General features: G+C 42.6%; 1 protein-coding gene across 3 annotated transcripts in view; it reads right to left on the bottom strand.

The window, feature by feature from the left end:
• The window catches only part of si:dkey-234i14.2 (heterogeneous nuclear ribonucleoprotein C), a 54,879-nt gene that overhangs the window by 9,500 nt on the left and 25,844 nt on the right, over window positions 1-19,535 (bottom strand). For all 3 annotated transcript variants that reach the window (XM_047340619.1, XM_035160873.2, XM_035160882.2), the window contains one exon: window positions 1,489-1,539. In XM_047340619.1, coding sequence (XP_047196575.1) covers window positions 1,489-1,539 — 51 coding nt within the window. The remainder of the gene's footprint in view (window positions 1-1,488; window positions 1,540-19,535) is intronic.

Raw genomic sequence — 19,535 nt, 5'->3', positions numbered from 1 at the left:
TGCTTTAAACCAATAAATACAACACATTTTGTTTACAGCGTCCACAGAAGAATGCCTTCACAACTTGGGAAAGCGGACCATCCCAGGAGCCTGTGAATGCACAGTGAGTCCCAAATAATATGCTCAGTTTCAGTATCTACATGGAGCATTACATAACCCTAATGTCTGGTTGTTGTTGTTTCCACAGCATTTCTACGAAGAACTTAACCTGAAGTGACAGTGGCTTATAACCTGTGACATTTTTCAACACAGGCCGTGAAGTTTGGCATTCATTTTCAATCTACTATTAGACTGACTGAAAACAAATCTGCTTCAGTCGTTTCAAGCCTTGCTTGGTTTAAATAAAGTCAATGGAAAGTGAAAAGGTCTTTTGGTGAAAATTATTCTTTTTTCTACTTTTAAGTCTGGACACCAGGAAAAAAAGCAGTTTATGTTGCAGTGATTCAGAAACTGGTTTTGTAACTTTTGGTTGACGAGTCAATTGCACAAATAACTTAACTTTTCACACTGACAAAGAAAATAGCCATTTAAAACATCAGTATGTACCAGGACTGCCTCATGACTTAACCTTTATGGTAAGGTACAGAATGGAAATCAGTTGTTGAGTCATTTTAGGTAGTTCTTGTCACGTCGATTTATGTTCAAGTACACATTTTTCTGCTCAGTTAGGTTTAGTTATTTGATGCGATAAAAGCGCTGTGCTTGACAGCTGAGACTGATTGGTCGACTGCGTGCATCAGCAGGAACTAGATATAGTGGTTCCATCCCTCGTTCACGTCATCGGCACAAGAAGGCAGCGTATGAATCTGGGATATTATGGCTTCATTTATGGATAGTGGGAGGAAGTGGAGACAATTTGTCCATATTTATATACAGTATGGGGCTGGGCAATATGACTTTAAATCAATCTTACCATTATTTCAAACTTTAACCTCTATTACGATTAATTAACGATTATCCCCTCCCCACCGGGTCGTGATCTAATCCCCCCTGAATATGCGTCAGGGTAACACGCCACTGCAAAATGAACGTAGTGTAAACCCGACAGTTCATAAATGCACGCATTGGGGGAAGCATTAACCAAATTAACTGACATGAGCAAGATTAATGTTTAGAGGTTATAAATGTCAGTCTTGATACATTTTCGGTTAATGGCCCAGCCAGTAGTCTATGGACAACATCTCATGACATTTAAGTGTTTGACTGTCACTGCCTGAGGACATCAATTTATTTTGTGTATGTCTGCATATTTCCATGTCCACATGTGGGTGAATGTGATGAGTGAGCTGCTGGCTGTTTAAGCAGTAACAGGCAACAGCGTAAGCAGAGGGCGGATGACTGACAGTTGCGCAGCAGACCGCGATGGGAAGCAGAAACGACTGAAGACAGCAGGGATGAAGAATGTGCTTCAGCCTCATCCTCTTTAGCCTCCTGTGACACACAAGCAATAAGGTGTGTGAGCTGCCATGCATAGCTCTCTGACAGTACCTGTCATAGTAGTCCTCGTGATAGCTGTCGTAGTCCAGGTCGAACTCAGATCTGCAGGAGAGGTGGAGAGGGAGACAAAGAAGGAGGAGGTGGTTAGAAAAAGTATTTGTCGAAGTTACATGATACACTTTTACTCAGCTTTCACAGATTTCTCTTAACACACAGCAAGCTTGGTTGGCGTGTCAGTGTTTAAAAGTGTGTGTGTGTGTTTGAGCTGCAGCAGGGTTATATGGTGCTATCACTTCATCTGGAAAGAATACAGTGTTCATGATCTCCAGCCAGCTGGAAAAAGACATTGGATTTGTTCTGCTGCAACATCAAAGCTGGAAAATCCATAAAAATTGTCTCATGCTCCAACTGTACCACCCACTAAACACCTCTGTGCACGTATCAGCTTAGTGAGGCAAGCTGTGAGGCATGCGTGTGTGTTTGTGGGAGAATCGGTGGCAGGTGAGTGATGTGACAGGGCTGAACTTATACGAGGTGGTAGCTGATGTGTACCTGAGGAAAGAACCGGAGGAAGTGGAGGAGAGAAAAGTGACACTAAGCCAAAGCGAACATTCTGGTGTGTCAGACCTCAGCATTCCTCCCTAATCCCAGCGCAGAGTCGCTAATAATCCCTCCATGTTGCTCTCCCTCCCCGTGTCTCTCTCTTTGTCTCCCTCGCTGACTCACTCTCTCTATCTGTCTTTGTCATTCTTTCACTTATCTGTCATGCTTTCCCTTCGTTTCAAACTGACCTCACTCTCTCCAGTTCTCCCTCAACCAGTCTTCAATTCACTTCCGTTCAATTACATTCAAATCAATTCAGTTCAATTAAATTGTTTTACTTGCAAGATAAGGATTTCAGGCATTGTAAATGTGATTAAGTAAATATTCCTGCACACCGGGTTTCATTGACAGGTACTGAATCAGTACATAGAAATGTTTTCTCATATTCTTCGATTCTGCAAATATAATGTAAACCCCGCAATACCCTTTCTGGGCACCTGGGGCTAACAGAAAAATAATACATTTCACCTTTTAAGATGAAACATAAAATGCCGAAGCATTTCACGTTAATTCAAAGTCAAGTCTCTATACACCTGACAAACAAAGTCCAATATCCACTCTCTTATAACTCCAATTTTGGTCTCCACCAACTCCTGAGGGAAACAACTTACATTCTTTAGCTGTTACATACTCTTACAACAGCTGCCATAATGCCAAGGGGTCTGCAGATTCACATTGTTTTTTTCACACTGTCATCTATTTTTCCCTAGAAATTTCAGCCTGCCACGGCTTTAGTCTGTCTGCTGTTTGGTGCTATAGGCAGGTTTTGCACAGTGGGTTTATCAGAGCTTCTTTGTTAAGTAAAGCTGCCTGCTACAGGTAAAAACTCTGCTGAGGAGAGAAGGAGAAACAAGACACTAAACTAGTGGCTGAGAAAACCAAGACAATAAGTTGTAAGATACAAAACAGAGAGGAAGTGCAGCGTCCAATGATGTTTGTGGGTTTGTCACCATATGGGTGAAACATTGGACATACAAGTCATGTGAATAATTGTTAATAAAAATATTGTTTATGTTTAAAGGTCAGCAAATATGAAAAAACGAAATAAAGTTGCCAGACAACAAAGTGAAAACTATTGAGCAATTTGCGTTAACAGATGAGATCAGACACATTTTAGAGCTATTTTAGAGATATAACAGCTCGTATTCCACAAAATATTGAAATGAAAACAACACGATTGTTCAGGTGACTTATTTCGGGAGAGTTACATAACACACTCACTGTCCTTGACATCTTTGTATCTGTCACAGAGCGAGAGTTTGTGGCTGCAGTCCCCTGATGCTCATCTCCTCCATGAGACGAACATCAGGGGACTAAAACCGAATTGCACAGACAGAATTACACACTTGTACAAATATACAAAGACAAACATGTCAGCGTTGGGAGAAGACCAAACCTCTCAACCTCTGTGTGTTTGTGTGGATCTGAAGTGTGGACCTATTTTGGAGTGGACTGTAATCATGTCTCCTCCAGTGTTACTCTCCGGGACACTTCTCTGTCTCATACCAGCTGGTTTTCAGAGGTCACTGCCAAATTATTTATAACAAGTGCTCATGTCTGAACTACACGTGTGCCAAGGATCCAACTTAAGTTCTGCCTTCACACTTTGAAATAGTGAAATGTGTTGTTTTAGCTCATTTTGTCAAACCATTTGAAACATATTGATTCATATGCTTTCCAGGACATAAAATAAAGAGGTGTGTATTTCAGGTAAATTCTTCTTTTTCACCCTCCACCAGCTAAGAAAACACGGAGAGGCACGAGAACAGAGGAGGAGAGCAGCATAACTCCACAGCTCCTCAGCTGAGCCGAGCTTTCTGTTCTCTAAGTGAAGTCTGCCTGAAGAGAGAGAGAGAAAATAACAGCTATTCTCCGAAATCCTCTCTGAGGGAGAACTAAGCTGCTGTTCACTCTCTGCCTGTTCCTGTCCCAGTGGCGTTCACACGTTTACCTTCATCACAGTGGAGTCTTCTGGGCTTAGAAGCAGACAGAATAATTCATATTTGTTCGCAGTAAATACATTTTGTAATGTGAAGCTTTTATTCTGTTTTTATCCCTGTATTTGTTGTTATTTTAATTAGGCTGAATATATTACACTTTGCAGGATTTCACTTCTACTTTACTCTTTACATCAATTATTAGCAATAAATGTTAAATAACTGTTAGATGTTATATGTTAAATAACATATTAGGTTATTAATTTGTAATGATAGTTGGGTCATTGGAAATGTCACCGTGGTGCCGTAAATATCTGTAATTAACAGATATTTAAATGTGATCCATTGTAGATAAATCTGTGACAGGTAAGCGTAGCCTCCATTTGGACTGTATTTACATCCACACTGAGCAGCCAAGTGCCAGGGTCACTGTGTATCCTGAGCATAGCTAAAAACGTGTGTGTGTGTGTGTGTGTGTGTGTGTGTGTGTGTGTGTGTGTGTGTGTGTGTGTGTGTGTGTGTGTGTGTGTGTGTGTGTGTGTGTGTGTGAGAGAGGGAGGAGGGAGGAGGAGAGAGAGAGAGAGGTAGATGGACAGCAGGGTCACTAAAGGCTAATTAATTTCTTTTTCATAATTTCTCAAGTGCCAAAGCAATCCATTATCATGGCTGGCCATAAATCATTTCAGCCTCAGCATGCCTGTGTGTATGTGCATGTGTGTGTGTGTGTGTGTGTGTGTGAGTGTGTTTGTGCATTAGGCAAAGACAAGTTGCTTTTTGTGAACAAAGATTTCCTCCATCGTGCACACGGAACAACCACCAAAGGCAGAAACCCATCAGAAAAACCTTTAAGGTGTGTGTGTGAGAGAGAAACTGTGTGAGATGAAATATTATAGATGTAGTTCAATTGGCTTAGAGCCTTGACAGATGCAATTTAAATCTCACTGACAATAAATCAAAGTGACACTTAATGTGTGATTCTTGTTTTCTTGATTGTGGTGACATCAAATCATCATTTCTTACAATCACTACCAGCTCTTAGTAATCAGACTGGACAGTTAAATGATTATGAAAGTTAACAGTATGTTTACAAATGATAGTGAGCAACAGCAGAAATCCAGCTGTTGCCTGAAAGTAACCACAGAGATGGCGAAAAGCAGACCAAGGTTTGTGTCTGTTTTATTCCATTACATCAGAAGTGCCACAAATGTAGACCTGCTGCTGGATTTAGAAAAACATCTTAAAAGCAGCAGCTAAGTTTAGGTTCTATCTGAACGTCTTGCTAAGTAGATTTCAGCTAACAATAGCAAAATCTCACCCAAGTGAAGAGCCACATCTGCATCAATCCTCGGTGCCTTGAATGGATTTGAAGGTAAATCTTGGAGTTTGAGTGGGAGCTTGTCCCATTTTTCTCATCGCAGCAGCTAATGACAACGTAATCTTTCTTTACACATCTCCTGTACATGCACATCATGTTCCCGCACACCCGTGACTTTGTGTAATTAGGTGTGCACAGATACACACACCTACTGTCAGATATATTACTCATACAATCCATGAAGCAAAGTGCAGCGTTACACTAAAACCTCCCAGAATTAATGAAATTTTGTGTCATTCGTCATAGTACAAAGAACGAATTAGTTCCAGTTACTTCATTTCAACACCTATTATGTTCTTCCCCTTCTCTCCCTCCCTCTCTCACTCTCTTTCTCTCTCGCTCGCTCTCTTCCATGAAAATGTGATGGCCATTAATTTACATTTGCATGCGGTGAAGGACAGACGTGTTTAACGACTGTGCTCCACTGAGAATTCAGATTTATTTTAACATAAGTTTGTCCCTAAATCAGGTTGGAAGCGGCAGGTGAAGTATGATGGATTTCCAGATCATATAAAAAGCAGGTGTGAATATTGCATTCATCACTAGTAATGAGCCATTGAGAGGAGAATATATTGAATCTATGCAGGAAAACCCACGTGGGCACGGGGCGGAAAGACCCAGGCCAAACTGCATGGGTTTCAAACCAAAACCCTTCTTGCTGTAAAGGAAACAGTGCAAACCACTGTACCACCATGCTGCCCCCCATCTATTAATATAGAAACACATTGTTTGTGTGTCGGGAAAACTCCCATCGAGCAATGTGGCAACAGATTTATGATCGCAAGTCTCATGTTATACATGTGTTGGCGTTTTTATTAGTGTTTATAGGCTCCCCATTGTGTTCCATTATGCACTGTACCCACACCTGTTGTTACATTATTAGTCACATGAACAAATGCAGACAGGCTGTGAATGATGTTGTGTCAGTTGGTCGTGATTACAAAGAGGCGTTCCTAATGTCTGTTGCTACCAAAGGATCTGATGCTCACGTTTTGCTCTCTCAAAATGAACAGTGTAATAAACAGGACAGGTTCCAAAGATATGCCGTAAAACAGTAAAACTCAGAAAACCAGATCTTCTCCTCTTTCATCCAGCCATGTCTTCGCCTGTTAAGAATCAGTTTGATGATGAGATGTTCTCTCCTTTAGAGTGTTGAGATATTTATCCACACACTGAGCTGATGAGTCACAGTTTTCTTTCAGCTGGTTCAAACCAGAGACTGTATATAAATATGAATGACACGTCTCTACTTCCTCCCTCTCTCCAGAAATGTCAAAATATCCCGGACAAACGCTGCCAGTATAGCAATCGAGGTATTGGGGTCCAGACAATACACATGCTTGACCAATCCCGAGCCAATCTCAGCTGTCAATCATTATGTTTCACCCCGTTTTTAAAGCATCAAATGATTGAAACAAAAATTGCTCGAAAAGTAAATGTAGTTTAAGTAAGAACTACTTCAAATGTCAGAAATCATCTTTGAGAAAAATCTATTCCACGTGTACTTTCACTTTTTAGTTTGATCCATCTCCCATCAACTAACATGGAGGAGAACTATACTGCAGCCACCCACCAGGCGGAGATCAAGATGCTTTGGCTTTTGGGGAGCATTTATGTCGTCCATCTTTAAATACAGTCTATGGTTCAAACTAACTACGACAAAGCACAGGAAGCACATTGCTCTGCATTGACCTCACTCCATTATCTAGTGTGGATAAGAAAAAAATTAAGGTGATCACCTGTCAAGTAGAACCCCAAGGTGATGTACCTCAGTTTATTTCTAAATTGTGTGAGGAAGAAATTAGATTTTGTGTAAAAACTGGGATTTTTCTTGTTGCCCAGCTATAACATCAGAAAATATTATTTGTGTTCACGGACTGACTGTTAGAGGAGAGACAGAGGGAGACAGAGCAGAGACACCACGGGATGTTGAGGGTGAGTATGATGAAGATGAAAGCGTAGCAGCTTTGATGGGGGACGAAGGGAAGATGAAGGGGATGCTGGCAGCTTGTTCTCCCTCTCAAACACTCTCTAAGGACAAAATCTGAGCTAATCTACTCCCCCTTAGCCTTTCATTTAATCACTGTCGCTCCTATTCTCTTCATTTCAATCACATTCAAAATCCCTTCTTCTGTCTCTCTTGTTTTTTAAAGCCACGAGTGATGCTCCATTTACGCCCCTCTGCATTAAATACACTGAATATGCACATGGTCAAAATTAATAACAAAACTGTATGGTATGTTATAGCTCATATGGAGTCATATCATTTATGTTATTTGTATCACAACGCATCATCAATTATCTCTAGTTTAGAGTCTGTTCTAGTTTAGAGTCTGTTCTAAACCTGCCTGTTTGTTTGGCCTGTGGTGATGCTGGTTGCAGATTTCTTTCTGAAACAGTAAAAGTGACCTGCAGTTACTGAGTCGCAGCGAGAAGAGACCGACTGCAGGACTCAGTCCACAAAACCACGAAGCTACGCCACTGCTGCTGCATAAAGAGCTGTTCACCTGTTTATTCAAAGTTCAGTGAAGCTCGACTCATGTAATGGAAATTTACTTGATAACTTCTTAGTTTATGCTTACAGCAGACATTTCAATCTAGGGTACAGCTCAACACAAACTTTATGGTGCACCCACTGTCTAGCATGTGAGCCCATTGTCTATTCATGTCTTGCAGAAGTTGATCCTGATATCACCTTATCATGTGACCTTTTGCTCTACTCTGGTTTAACTGTGTGTGTCCTTTGTTTGAAGAACTCAGCTGACACCCTAACCATACATGATACTATTTCCTCTCCAACACATTTAGGATGGAGCCTATCAGTCACACCTTATCAGACGATAAGTTCCAGACACAGAACAATACGTTCACACAGCCCCCTCTTCGTATTTTTGGGTCAGGAGGAGACACTTAAATATGAGCACAGACACTTCACATTTCATCTCACTTGCAACCTCCACCTTGCCTGTGTGATCCTTTCTGCAGAAAGCGTTTTACAAATAAATTTACAAAGACAACTTGTCTCAGAACCTCGTTTGTTGACCAAAATTTCCACCACACTCACAATCGTCAATCAGGAGTAAAAATCTGTCTTCAAACTTAAATAATAATATGACATTTATTGGGATAATTATCGATATCGACTGATGCAACATTTTTTATCGTGATATAATTTAAAAAAGGACTTAATCCCCCTGGTTCAATCGCAGACAATATTAAAAAATATATATATTTGGTTGCATCATCTATAAATAATTGTCTTCCGAATTATCGTGGTATATACAGTCAATAACTTTCACACATGTGGTAGCTTTCACGTTTCATCCTGAGGGAGACTTAACATTTGACAAGGAGCATCTTTATTATTTCCTGATTACCCACTTAAACATGCAGCGATCACACACTCTGCTGCTTTAATCAATGGCGTGAAGGAAAGCAGCCGATCAATAACACATCACCATGTAATCTGCTCCTTGACATCCATTACTGCTTGGCCAACTGGTTTGCTTCATTCGGATATACTGCATGTACCACAGGGCAGTGATATACAGCTACAGGCCGTAGCACGAGAGGCAGTGGAGTAATGGAAACTCGTGGAGCTCATAGATTTATATCCTTACATGCATCAAGGTTAAATAATGGCCTTAGAGCAATTTATTCAGTCTGAAAATATATGGAGGTTTATGTGTCAGATTGCACTCATCGTTCTTCACTTTGGTTTAAGTGTCTCTGAATGGCTGACGGCCCTTTAGATTTGATTGCAGTCATACCATCAGAAAGAGGAGCTCGAGAGCAGTGGGCTAAGAGAGTGCAGCTGGGGGAGACCTGCTGCATCATGGGAGCAGAGCTGCAGCCTCAGAAGCAACACGTATCACGCCAGGGACACACCGGAGGCGGAGGCGCCAATTCTCGTGCGAGCAACCGCCTGGCTATTCACACCGGAAGCGCATTTCTCCGTGCCGCTCAGCCCGCGATTCTGTTTCTTCTGCTACTTTGTAATGACACATATAGCTGATATTTGTCATGAGTAAGTAATAACTTAATACTTAACATGTGACTTCCTGGATAATAACTGTAGTACATGTATGTCTACATCTTGAGCGCATATATATACAGTGGATGGGCAGAGGGGGAAATTTGGGGGGGAAATCGGGGAAATAGAACGGCAGGAAAATCTAAAGTATGGGATGCATATTTGATCATTAATATCATATATAATATATCATTTATATTGTTCAAAATAGATTTTCAGTGGGTTTTCTGGCACGATTCGCCCGAACAGACGCCGAAACCATTGCGCCGGTGTGAACAGCCCAATCGATTAGGAAGCGGACAGCATTTCGTGGTGCTTCGCGACGCTTCCACCACTGCTGTGTGCCTGGCGTCAGACAACAGGGAACTGGAGAGTGAACCACAGAGGAAAGACATTTTCCTCTTTGATCAGAATAAATCCTTTATGTAGCCTCATAGGTGTGCAAGAGCTCTTTAACAGGTAGAGATGTTCCAATACCAGCATCGGATACTTCCAAAAAGGCCGGGTCGGGCATCCGTGGGTACGCAAATCTATGTGCCAACCTGATACCACGTCTTTAAAGTTAAAGTATATTAGTTTCACACAGATAGAACTGCAATTTTCTTTTCCTGGAAATCCCTTCTTTGCTGCTCCAAAACGGCAGCTGCACTGTTTTTAGAGTGTTGAAGAAGAAGTGATTTTCAGTAGTGTAGCGTTAGTCAGGAATACGGTCATATTTCATGCTGGAAAGTCCCACAAATAAAATGGCGACATGCACCATTTGCAAGACTTCAGTAAAAAAGCTTTTTTAAAGGTAGTAATTGTGGTGTATTTTCAGTTATGACTGTCAAACTAGATAATAAAAGAAGTTCTAACCTGAGCCAGGTCATACACCCATGACAGCAACCATCATTTCCATACAGTGTTAGAAGCATACAGCAGTTGAAATACATTATATAAGTTGTTAGCTTTTTAAATGCACTGGTACTTGATCGGTAAGATCGGCCGATGCGCAAAGTGCAGGTATCGGTATTGGGAAAGGAAAACTGGTATTGGAAAATCGCTACCGACATGAGTGGATAAAGTGGAGGGGAAAGGAGCCGAAGAATGAGCGAATGGAGAGTTTGTGGAAGAGACAAGGAGGAAGGGGACAGAAAGAGAAATGAGTCAGATTCTCCCACAGCTGTCAGGGTGTGGACATTCCTGACTGATGCAGCGGGCTCGTAGGATCAGCCAAGGCAGGCACGAGGTGTGGCAATTCAACTGTCATCGTGAAACAGCCTGTGTTTTAATGTGCCGGAGAGCCGCTACAACTGATGGGAAACTGAAATACATCAGTTCGACACAACTGAGTCATTGAGGAGAGTGTATTTAAATGCTTTCCCACATAGGACAGAAGACAGTTGCCCAGTTCAGACCTGGTATTAACACGAGTTCTGAGAGACTCGATCACAAGTGGACAGTGTTAAGTATATCTGTTCACACCAGGTATTAAAGACCATCCTGAATGTGTCTCCTGTGACCACTTGTGATCGAATCTCACTTCCTTGCTATGTGGCCCAGCCTGCATTTGGGTTCACACTAAAAAAAAAGGCTCGATCTTGTCTGTAAGAGGAGATGAGACAAGAGGAAGGAGAGGAGACAAGAGGAAGGAGAGGAGACGAGATGAGATGGAAGGAGCTGAGGAGAGGAGAGGAAGGAGAGGAGACGAGAGGAAGGAGACGAGACGAGATGAGATGGAAGGAGCTGAGGAGAGGAGGGGAGACTGTTAATTGCCGTGGACTGTCGAAACAAAAGATTAACATAATCTGCCTTTCAAATCAGACACTGGTTTCTGCTGTGATTAAAAGCCCAAATTAGCTTTTATATTAATTGCTAATTTAGCGATCTTGCAGGACAGGGTGTAAATAAATGAATCAAGCTGCCCGTGTTCTGTTGTCGCAGATAAAAAAAAATCCCCTCATAATGTAATAATGTATAATCCAATCTGATCAGATGCAGCTGACCTCTGTTTGACGCTGGAAAAAAAAAGATCACAGCGGCTGAAACTCCAACCTATGAATTTAAATCACTGAAAGACAGTATAGCCTACATTTCTATGTGTGCTACAGTGAATTCTATGGAGTGTACAGTATGTGGGCGTAGGTATTTCTTCACAACATAAATATGTGCAAAAGTGTGGGTTTAACTCTGTGTGTATGTGCACTGCAGAATCCCCTCAGTAGCGTTGATGATGTGGCCTAATCCTCCTGGAGGCACAGTGTTTGGAATGGGATAAGTCTGATTCTTCTGTGTGACTTAAGACCATCTGCAACAGCACAAAACAAACTGAGCCAATGACGCTTCTTTATACATTTTGTTTTTTTTGGACCAACTTAGACGAGGTCTTCAGAATTTCAGCTTGTAGTTAGAGCTCAGTGGGAAAAGAGGGCTGGTTAACATGTCATCTTCCTATTATTGACGCTGTGCACGTAAATACCTCCTCATACATGTATATATGTGGCCTCTCTGCAGGAGGGCCAACCGCTTTAGCTCGTTGCCATTCATCAAAAGTGCCGGGTCTCGCTGGGAGCAGTAATTGGAAATTTCAGAGTTCAGGACACTTAGCGCTAATTAGCTGCATTACACAGCGGTAAGGTGACGGGTGACATCCAGAGGCCCCTCCCCCCGCACCCATTCCCCGTAAAGAGCACGAGGAGCATGGATATCAAGGCGCTTCCTCTAACAGGGGTGACTATCCCCGTCAAAACTGGCTAATACAGCGCAAAGTTAAAAAGGTTACCCGAGGCTGCCCGGAGTAATTAATCCTTCCAGCCTTTTCAACTCTGTTGAGCTCCTGCATCGTCTCCGTGTCCTGAACTGTGCTGTTGTCCTGAAATCATTGAAGAATTAAAAGCTAAAAGTCCTTTAGGCTCAATCGCATGAAGGGCAAAGCAGCACGCGCTAAAATGAACTTCTTTGCTTCCATTAAAAGTAAAAAAGACAAGACCTTTTCACAAAAATGCCAAAGGTTTTGGTGTGTGTGTGCGTGTGTGTGTGTGTGTGTAGCTGTGTCTAGTTTGACTTTGTCATCCTGCAGAACAAATCCTCTTCTTCTATCGGACAGCGACAGAGGATCAGAACATTTAGGGGATATCTAGAGCAAATAATAAGCTGCCATTCAGAAAGGGTCTCCTGAGAGCTGTCTGTGTTTTTAACTGTGATCGACAGGACTGACATTTGCTAAGTCAACCTCACACTGCAGTCTGCGATCCTCACTGGGCAAAAGTTTAACCTCAGCCAACAGCGGCCGTGCTCTGTCAACAACCTCCCTGTGTTTGCCTCATTCTCGTTAATGATGGAGAAGGAAAGAGGCTGAGGAATCAAAAGTGAAGACAGAGAGATGTGGTAAAAGGAAAGGAGGGAGACATGGCTGCCGATGGTGACCCAAGGTTCTGTGCTAGTTTCAGACTCAAGCCCTTTTTCCACTGGTCACCAAACCCACTAATACCCACTAACATCTGGCTTCTGTCTACAATGGGAAAGGATACAATCGGCAAATGACTCTGCAGTATTTTTATCAGCTCCGATCAGCAGTGATGGAAATGTGACACCCGGATGAATGCGCTGTTTTGGCAAGACAGCGAGTTGAGAGAGCTTCTCAGTTTGTGACGTCAACCATGAAGCACCGGGGAAAAACTGTGAAGTCCACTGACAATGGTGAAGGAGGGACCAGTGCCCATGTCGTTTAAAAAGCAAATGCACATGTGCCCCGTCTGAACACTCATGGGTGTGTTGGTGTTAAAATGAGGCGTGGTCAGGCCTGTTGTTGTTGCTGCAATATCGTGGTGCTTTCAATCGACAACAACCTCAGTGGTGGGGTATTTAACTGTTATGTTTAAAATAGTAATACGCACTTACACAGGCGGGTTGCAGTATGTGCATACACACTACTTGTAGCACACAGGGATGGTCTGCTTGTGCGCTTTAGACCGTGCACTTAGATTGTTTAAATAGAGCTCAATGTGACCGTACGGCTGTGAGAATAACAGTGTGGTCGTGCAGTGAAGAGGCCATTAGTAGAATTTTGAGATCCAAGAAACATGCAGCCGAAACAAAACACTAAAACAGAAAGTCCACAGTATTAGACAAAGTATGAGGACAGAAGATTTTCAATAGCATGTATGCCATCCTAACAATCCTTCTGATAAATGTAGCTTAAACACATGTGGTTGTAGTATGGCTCTGTAGGAAATGTATGTGAATATGAATGTGCAGGGCTGACTGGACACAGTATTGAGATTATAGAACAAATATCAGTGATGAACTACTTTGATTTGCCATTTATTAAAATTTTTGGACTGCATACTGCCCCATATATAATTTTAAACTTCAACAACCTTTTGTTTGGTTTTTCCAGAAATAATATTATTTCATTTTTAATATTATATTGAATTTGTGATACAATGTTACACACTGGTTATTTTTTTATACTGAACGGAGCTCTTATGGTGCGTTTAGACAGAACAAGGCAGCGCGGTCGATTTGTCCATGGCAGAGCAACTTGGAGTGAAGATGCAACCATGCAAGTTTTTCAACTTGATCTTTTCCTGGGACTTTACAAATCATAATCATAAATCATAAACATTCAAAAACAAGAGGAAAAAGACAGAATAGAGAGACATAAAAAGATGTTGTAGATGTACCAAAGCACAAAAAACCTGCATGTGTCGCTGGCCATAGGTGCACGTGTGCCCACTTCCACAATGACTGAGATATAAAAAAAAACATAACCATGTGAACATACAGTTTTACTAATCTAAAAATAATACATGTACTGTAAATATTTTTGTGTGTGTATTTTGACGAAAACAAGAAACACTTCAACACACGTGTCTGTTGCAAGCTACAGCACAGACAACATGGGTACAGTAAGTCCGCTTGACGTTTGGGGCAAATATCCGAACAGTTCAGTTTCTGCTTGACAATGGTTTAGGGTTCCCAATAAAATGATATTTAAGTAACAGTAAAGGCTGACGTTTGACATGTGGTAGTTATAGGCTTTTGTTATAGGGTAATGAAATCCGTGAACGGAAGGTCGTCGTATAGACAGGATGAAGGGCATTCATTGGTTGGTATCGCAGGTTAGACTGCAAGAATAAATGAAGTATGAAACTGTGGGGAGGTTGTTAAGTGTGTGTGTGCGTGTGTGGAGGCCAAATGTCGAGGAGCATGTCTGGCCTGTCTTTGCAGAAGCATTAATTAACATAAGCTGGTCATCAGAGAGTTTATGCACTTGGCACCGAGGCAAGAGGACAGCTAAACCACACCAGGGTGTCCTGGTAATGATCTGTCTTTCAATTTGCATCTGTCTTGGTATCACGGCAGCTGATTCATGGGAGGTGCTGGTTTCGATCCCCAATGAGACTTTTTAAATTATAAGATATGTTCCGCTAAAAACTTTTTACCTGAAATTCACTGAATGCTCCAGTTTTTACAGGGAGACAATTATTTGGAATCATGAGCGCTGGCACAGTCAGCTCACTGTAGTGCTGATAATCACTGGGGTCATTGTAGTATTCTTTGGCACACGCAGCTACTTGTACCCACACACTCGCACTTTTTTTATACACTCACACACTCATCTTCTCTCCCTCTATTCCCCCCCACTAACCCCCATTACCCCTCAGTGCTGACAGAGAGCTTTTCCAGTCCAGGCCACAGAGAAAGGTCTCTCATGCTGCCTCCCAAATGCTGACTTGCTCAAACACCCTGACGCTCAGCCCTCACTCTTTTCCACTGCACTGCCCGTATCGCTCCCCTCACCCCATTTTCTGTGTCACACTGCAGCTCTCTCTGACGTCAAAATGAACTTTAAGTTTCCTGTGCGTTCTGGTCCCTGGCCCTCGTTCTGTTAAGTTGCTGCCAGCTTCAGGTTCTGGTGACCCACACAGCGATGAAAAGTGAGAGAAAGAACAAGCAAAGTCCACAAACATTTGCCTGGAACATTGAGGCGAGGGGAGGTGTCTGGGTAGCTCATGCAGAATTTCTACGACGTTCTACAAATTCCACTGCGGAATGCACAATGAAGCAAACATTTTGCATCGAAAGCCTGCCAGGATAGAGATGGTTGGAGGATCTTTTGTTGAGTTTTCTGACCGAGGCTTCGCAGTGATCACAGTGTAAACAAGTGGAAATAATTAGCAAATAAACTTTCTGTTACAGAGGCAAACTTGAAAATTTGAGCCATTTTAAGATATAAACTCTGGAAAATGTCTGGAAAATTAGGTCTGGATATTTTCCGGACTTTGCCTCTCACATATAAAGAACGCAGCAGGAGATTGTTCAGGTCAGATGTGCACTTATTGCTAAAAGCTGCATGGATCACACCTCTCTTTCACCCTGATGCATCAATTTGCATGTTAAAAACATCCTCAACATTTCGGTCATTTTACTTGGGGGCTGGGAGAAAAACTTTGCGAAAATCCCAGAGCAATTGACTGGGACATTTGCCTTCTCACATACAGAACCCCTGGAAAATTTCAGGAAAATGTGCGGACTTCAGCTGCATCTCGGCTGTGGCTAAGAGGGGGCCAGTCGTCCTCCAACCAGAAGGTCGGCAGTTCGATCCCAGTCTTCCTCATCTGCATGCCGAAGTATCCTTGGGCAAGATACTGAACCCCAATTGCCCCTCATAGAAAAAAAAAGTGCTGCTAATAGATGCACTGTATGAATGTGGGTATGAATGGGGGATTGGCAAACTGTACTGTGAAGCGCCTTGGGTGATCATCAAGACTAGAAAAGTGCATTATAAATACAGACCATTTACCATTTATCCCTGAATGCAGCTTTAGAAACACACACGTGATACAGTGATCACAACACACAGGAGTCTAAAAATTACCTCGAGTAGCAGGACTTTTCATTAGAGCACACACAGTCACTGAGTTGCTACACTCCTGTGCTGGACTTTCCACGTGCTTCCAGAGATTCTGTTTGGCGAGAGTCACTTTTGAATGATTGTTCATATGGTTTTATTTTTACTGGGCCTGGAGAGGCCGGCTGCTCCCCTAAGCTGACTGACGCTCTAAATGCAAGACGGTATATTGATCGTCTTTCCTCCGGCCTCTCACACAGCCTTGCTGAGGACACATTAAATGTGTTATAAGTCATTAAGAGCTCGAGGCCTCAAATCTTACCTGTCTAACCTAAAATATATTGACACATTGTGCTCGCACAAAGTTTTTATTTTTTAAAGGTAGCCTCTGGGTGTGTGTGCTGATGCCGGTGCAGAGGGTGTGAGAGCTTGTGTGAGCCAGTTTGTTTATGTGACTGTGTCTATACACAGTATCTGTACGGTGCTGAACACTGGGGAGCATGTGTTGTGTGGGGGTTGTGTTGGGTACACGCAGAGACATAGTGTGTGTGTGTGTGTGCTTGCATGCAATTGCCTGTGTGTGTGAGTGTGTGTGTATACAGGGAGCAGGCTCGTCCTCTTGCTGCCCCGGGGGCTCAGAGCCCATTTCCTGTTGTGCAGTGTGATAAGTTTCCCTGTCAGATCCTCCCAGCACCACTATATTTCTGATAAGCTCCACTGCTAGTTTTCCCGACCTCTGGCACAGAGATCAATTTGAGATTGATTCAGAATGCCCTGCTGGGCCGAGCTGGAAGATCAATTTGAGATGGATTGTTCCCGCCAGGGGGCCAATGACACGCAGTGCAGTGCTCACTTGCTTTGCCTCCTTTGCTTTCCTCACCCCTCACTGTTACTCCTTTCTCCCTCTGCATTTTTTCTCCGCTATCTGCTCCTCTCTCTTTCAATTGTTTCACACTTGTCCTCTGTGATGTCGTTCACTCCGTGTTGCACCCTGCACATTTGCATCAATCCTCATCCATGCCTCCATTTCTCCCTCTCCCATCTGCTTCCCTTACTTTTCTCCTCCCAGCGTAGGGTAGTCAGTGTAGGGATAGAGATGACTTCATTAGCAGAGGGACCAACTCCTGCAGAGTGATAAGTCTGCAGGACAGGGGAGATAGCTCATGTGACTTGCTATTGCACACAGCCACAGAATATATGGATATAAACTACCATGCACACATGCACACACACAGTGACACATAGAAAAACATCTTTTTGATTTTCTCAGTTATGTGATCGGGGTCACTGTTGCCATCATGCTCTGAGCTACTGGTGTCACCACCACCTGCTCATGACCTTATCTCCACAGAACATGATTTCCACCACCTCCCTCCCTTTCCTCATACCTCCCCTCCCTCCATCCACACGTCTCCTATCTTCAGTTGTCCTCTGCCGTCTCGGAGGCTTTGGCTGTGGCCCCCGACACCAGCAGGTGCACTCTCCTCCCTGCTCTGACCTTTTCCCCAGCAGTATGTCCACCTCTGACTGCACTGACCTTTACCTATAGTACTGCCCCTCATGTCGTCTCCCACAGGAGCAGACCGTGGACAGCAAATCCTCTGTGCATCCATGCAGAGAGGAATCCGACAAATGACAGGAGGAAAATGAAAACAGCAAAAACGAAAAGCAGCAGTTACACCCTGAAATTGCTGCTGGAGTGAAAGGGGAAGGTACATCAGGCTTTGGTGAATAGTTAGTGGGCTGTTTTTGGCCATGGCACAAGCAAAAACTGCCACCCAATTGATAAGCTTGCCATTCAGGGTCCCTGGCTCACCCACAAAGGGATAGTGTGTGAGGACGCTGTCGAGGCTGCGAGCTTCAAACAAAATCGTGCGCACAAAGTGTCATGTGAAGTAATTTAAAGGCAAATATTTGTACTGTAGCTGTTCTACACTGCCACACTCTAAGACAGGGTGAAAAACCTGTCATCATGGAGAGTTGACTATTCACAGCAACTGCATAGCTACAATTACTGCTCCGCGTTTCTATGCCACCAACATCATTACTGTTTAGTTTCCATGCATTTTTTTCTAGATTCATATGAGGTCACTGTGACCTTTGACCATTGAAATCGAATTAGTTAATATTTCGTTCCAAGTGACAACTGGTCAAAATCTGAAGAAATGCCGTAAAGTCAGACTTCAGATATCATGTTCAAGAAGCCAAGTTCATGTTTTTGAGGTCACAGTGACCTTGAGCTTCGACCACCAAATTCTGATCAGGTCATCGTTGAGTCCATATGAAAGTTTGTGTCAGATATAATTAAATTCTCTATGGGTGTTCCTGATGAATCACATCATGCACAAGAACATGAGATCACTGCGACCTTTGACCACCAAAATCGAACGAGTTCATCTTTGAGTCCAAGTGAACGTTTGTGTCGAATTTGAAGAAATTCCCTCAAGACGATCTTGAGTTATTGAAGAGATCAGACGGACCACCTGAAAACAGAGTCCTGTCGCCAGCACACAGGAGTACAAATCACTCTTTACAGCAAAGATAATTAAATAAGTGTATGTGTAACTATCAACGTTATTTCTTGGCTCATAATCAAAACTATCTTGGTCAATAACAGACCTGATACATTTATTTGAACGGGATCACATACTCCATGTCTGTACAATCTTATCTTTGGAAAGGACTCACAATAACACCTCCATTGATTTCATGTCACACTCAAATCTCGTTGTGTTGGGAATGAGAAAGTTTCATTCTCGTTTCACAGTTTGTCATAAGAGCTGATTGGTCACGTTGTGTCTGACATGGCCAGAACAACACTGCTGCTCACAAAGCAAACACTGATATATTATTCACACAGGCCCAGAACTCTCTCCACACTTCATTAAACTTCATTTTACAAATGTGCCGACATAAGCAGAATGCTCTTGCTATTTGTGAAAAACTAAATGGCACGAAATTCATCACTGTGAGCTGCAGTGTACTCTCAAGTGCTTTTCAATGTACAACAATGAACAAGGAAAACCACGGTCCCGCTGCAGTGGGTGATTTTTCTCCTGTATGTATTTTTCTTGTTTTATTATTGACTTTTTCAATATGTATAAGAACAATCAAATATCAAGTACGCACTACAATGACTGAATGTGGTGGCCTGCAGGATGTGTTTTGTACCATTCACAGAATCACACAGCACCAGTCATGAGCTCACATCACACTCCTGCATGAATCATGAGGAACCACTTCACATCATAACCTGACAGCCACACTGGAAAGAGGGTAACAAGCACTATGTCGTCTCTGTATTTTATGGTTATT

This window comes from Hippoglossus stenolepis, chromosome 1 (genome assembly GCF_022539355.2).
Source record: "Hippoglossus stenolepis isolate QCI-W04-F060 chromosome 1, HSTE1.2, whole genome shotgun sequence".
Lineage (NCBI taxonomy): Eukaryota > Metazoa > Chordata > Actinopteri > Pleuronectiformes > Pleuronectidae > Hippoglossus > Hippoglossus stenolepis.
The sequence above is the reverse complement of the archived record's forward strand: the minus strand, read 5'-3'. Positions and strand labels throughout refer to the sequence as shown.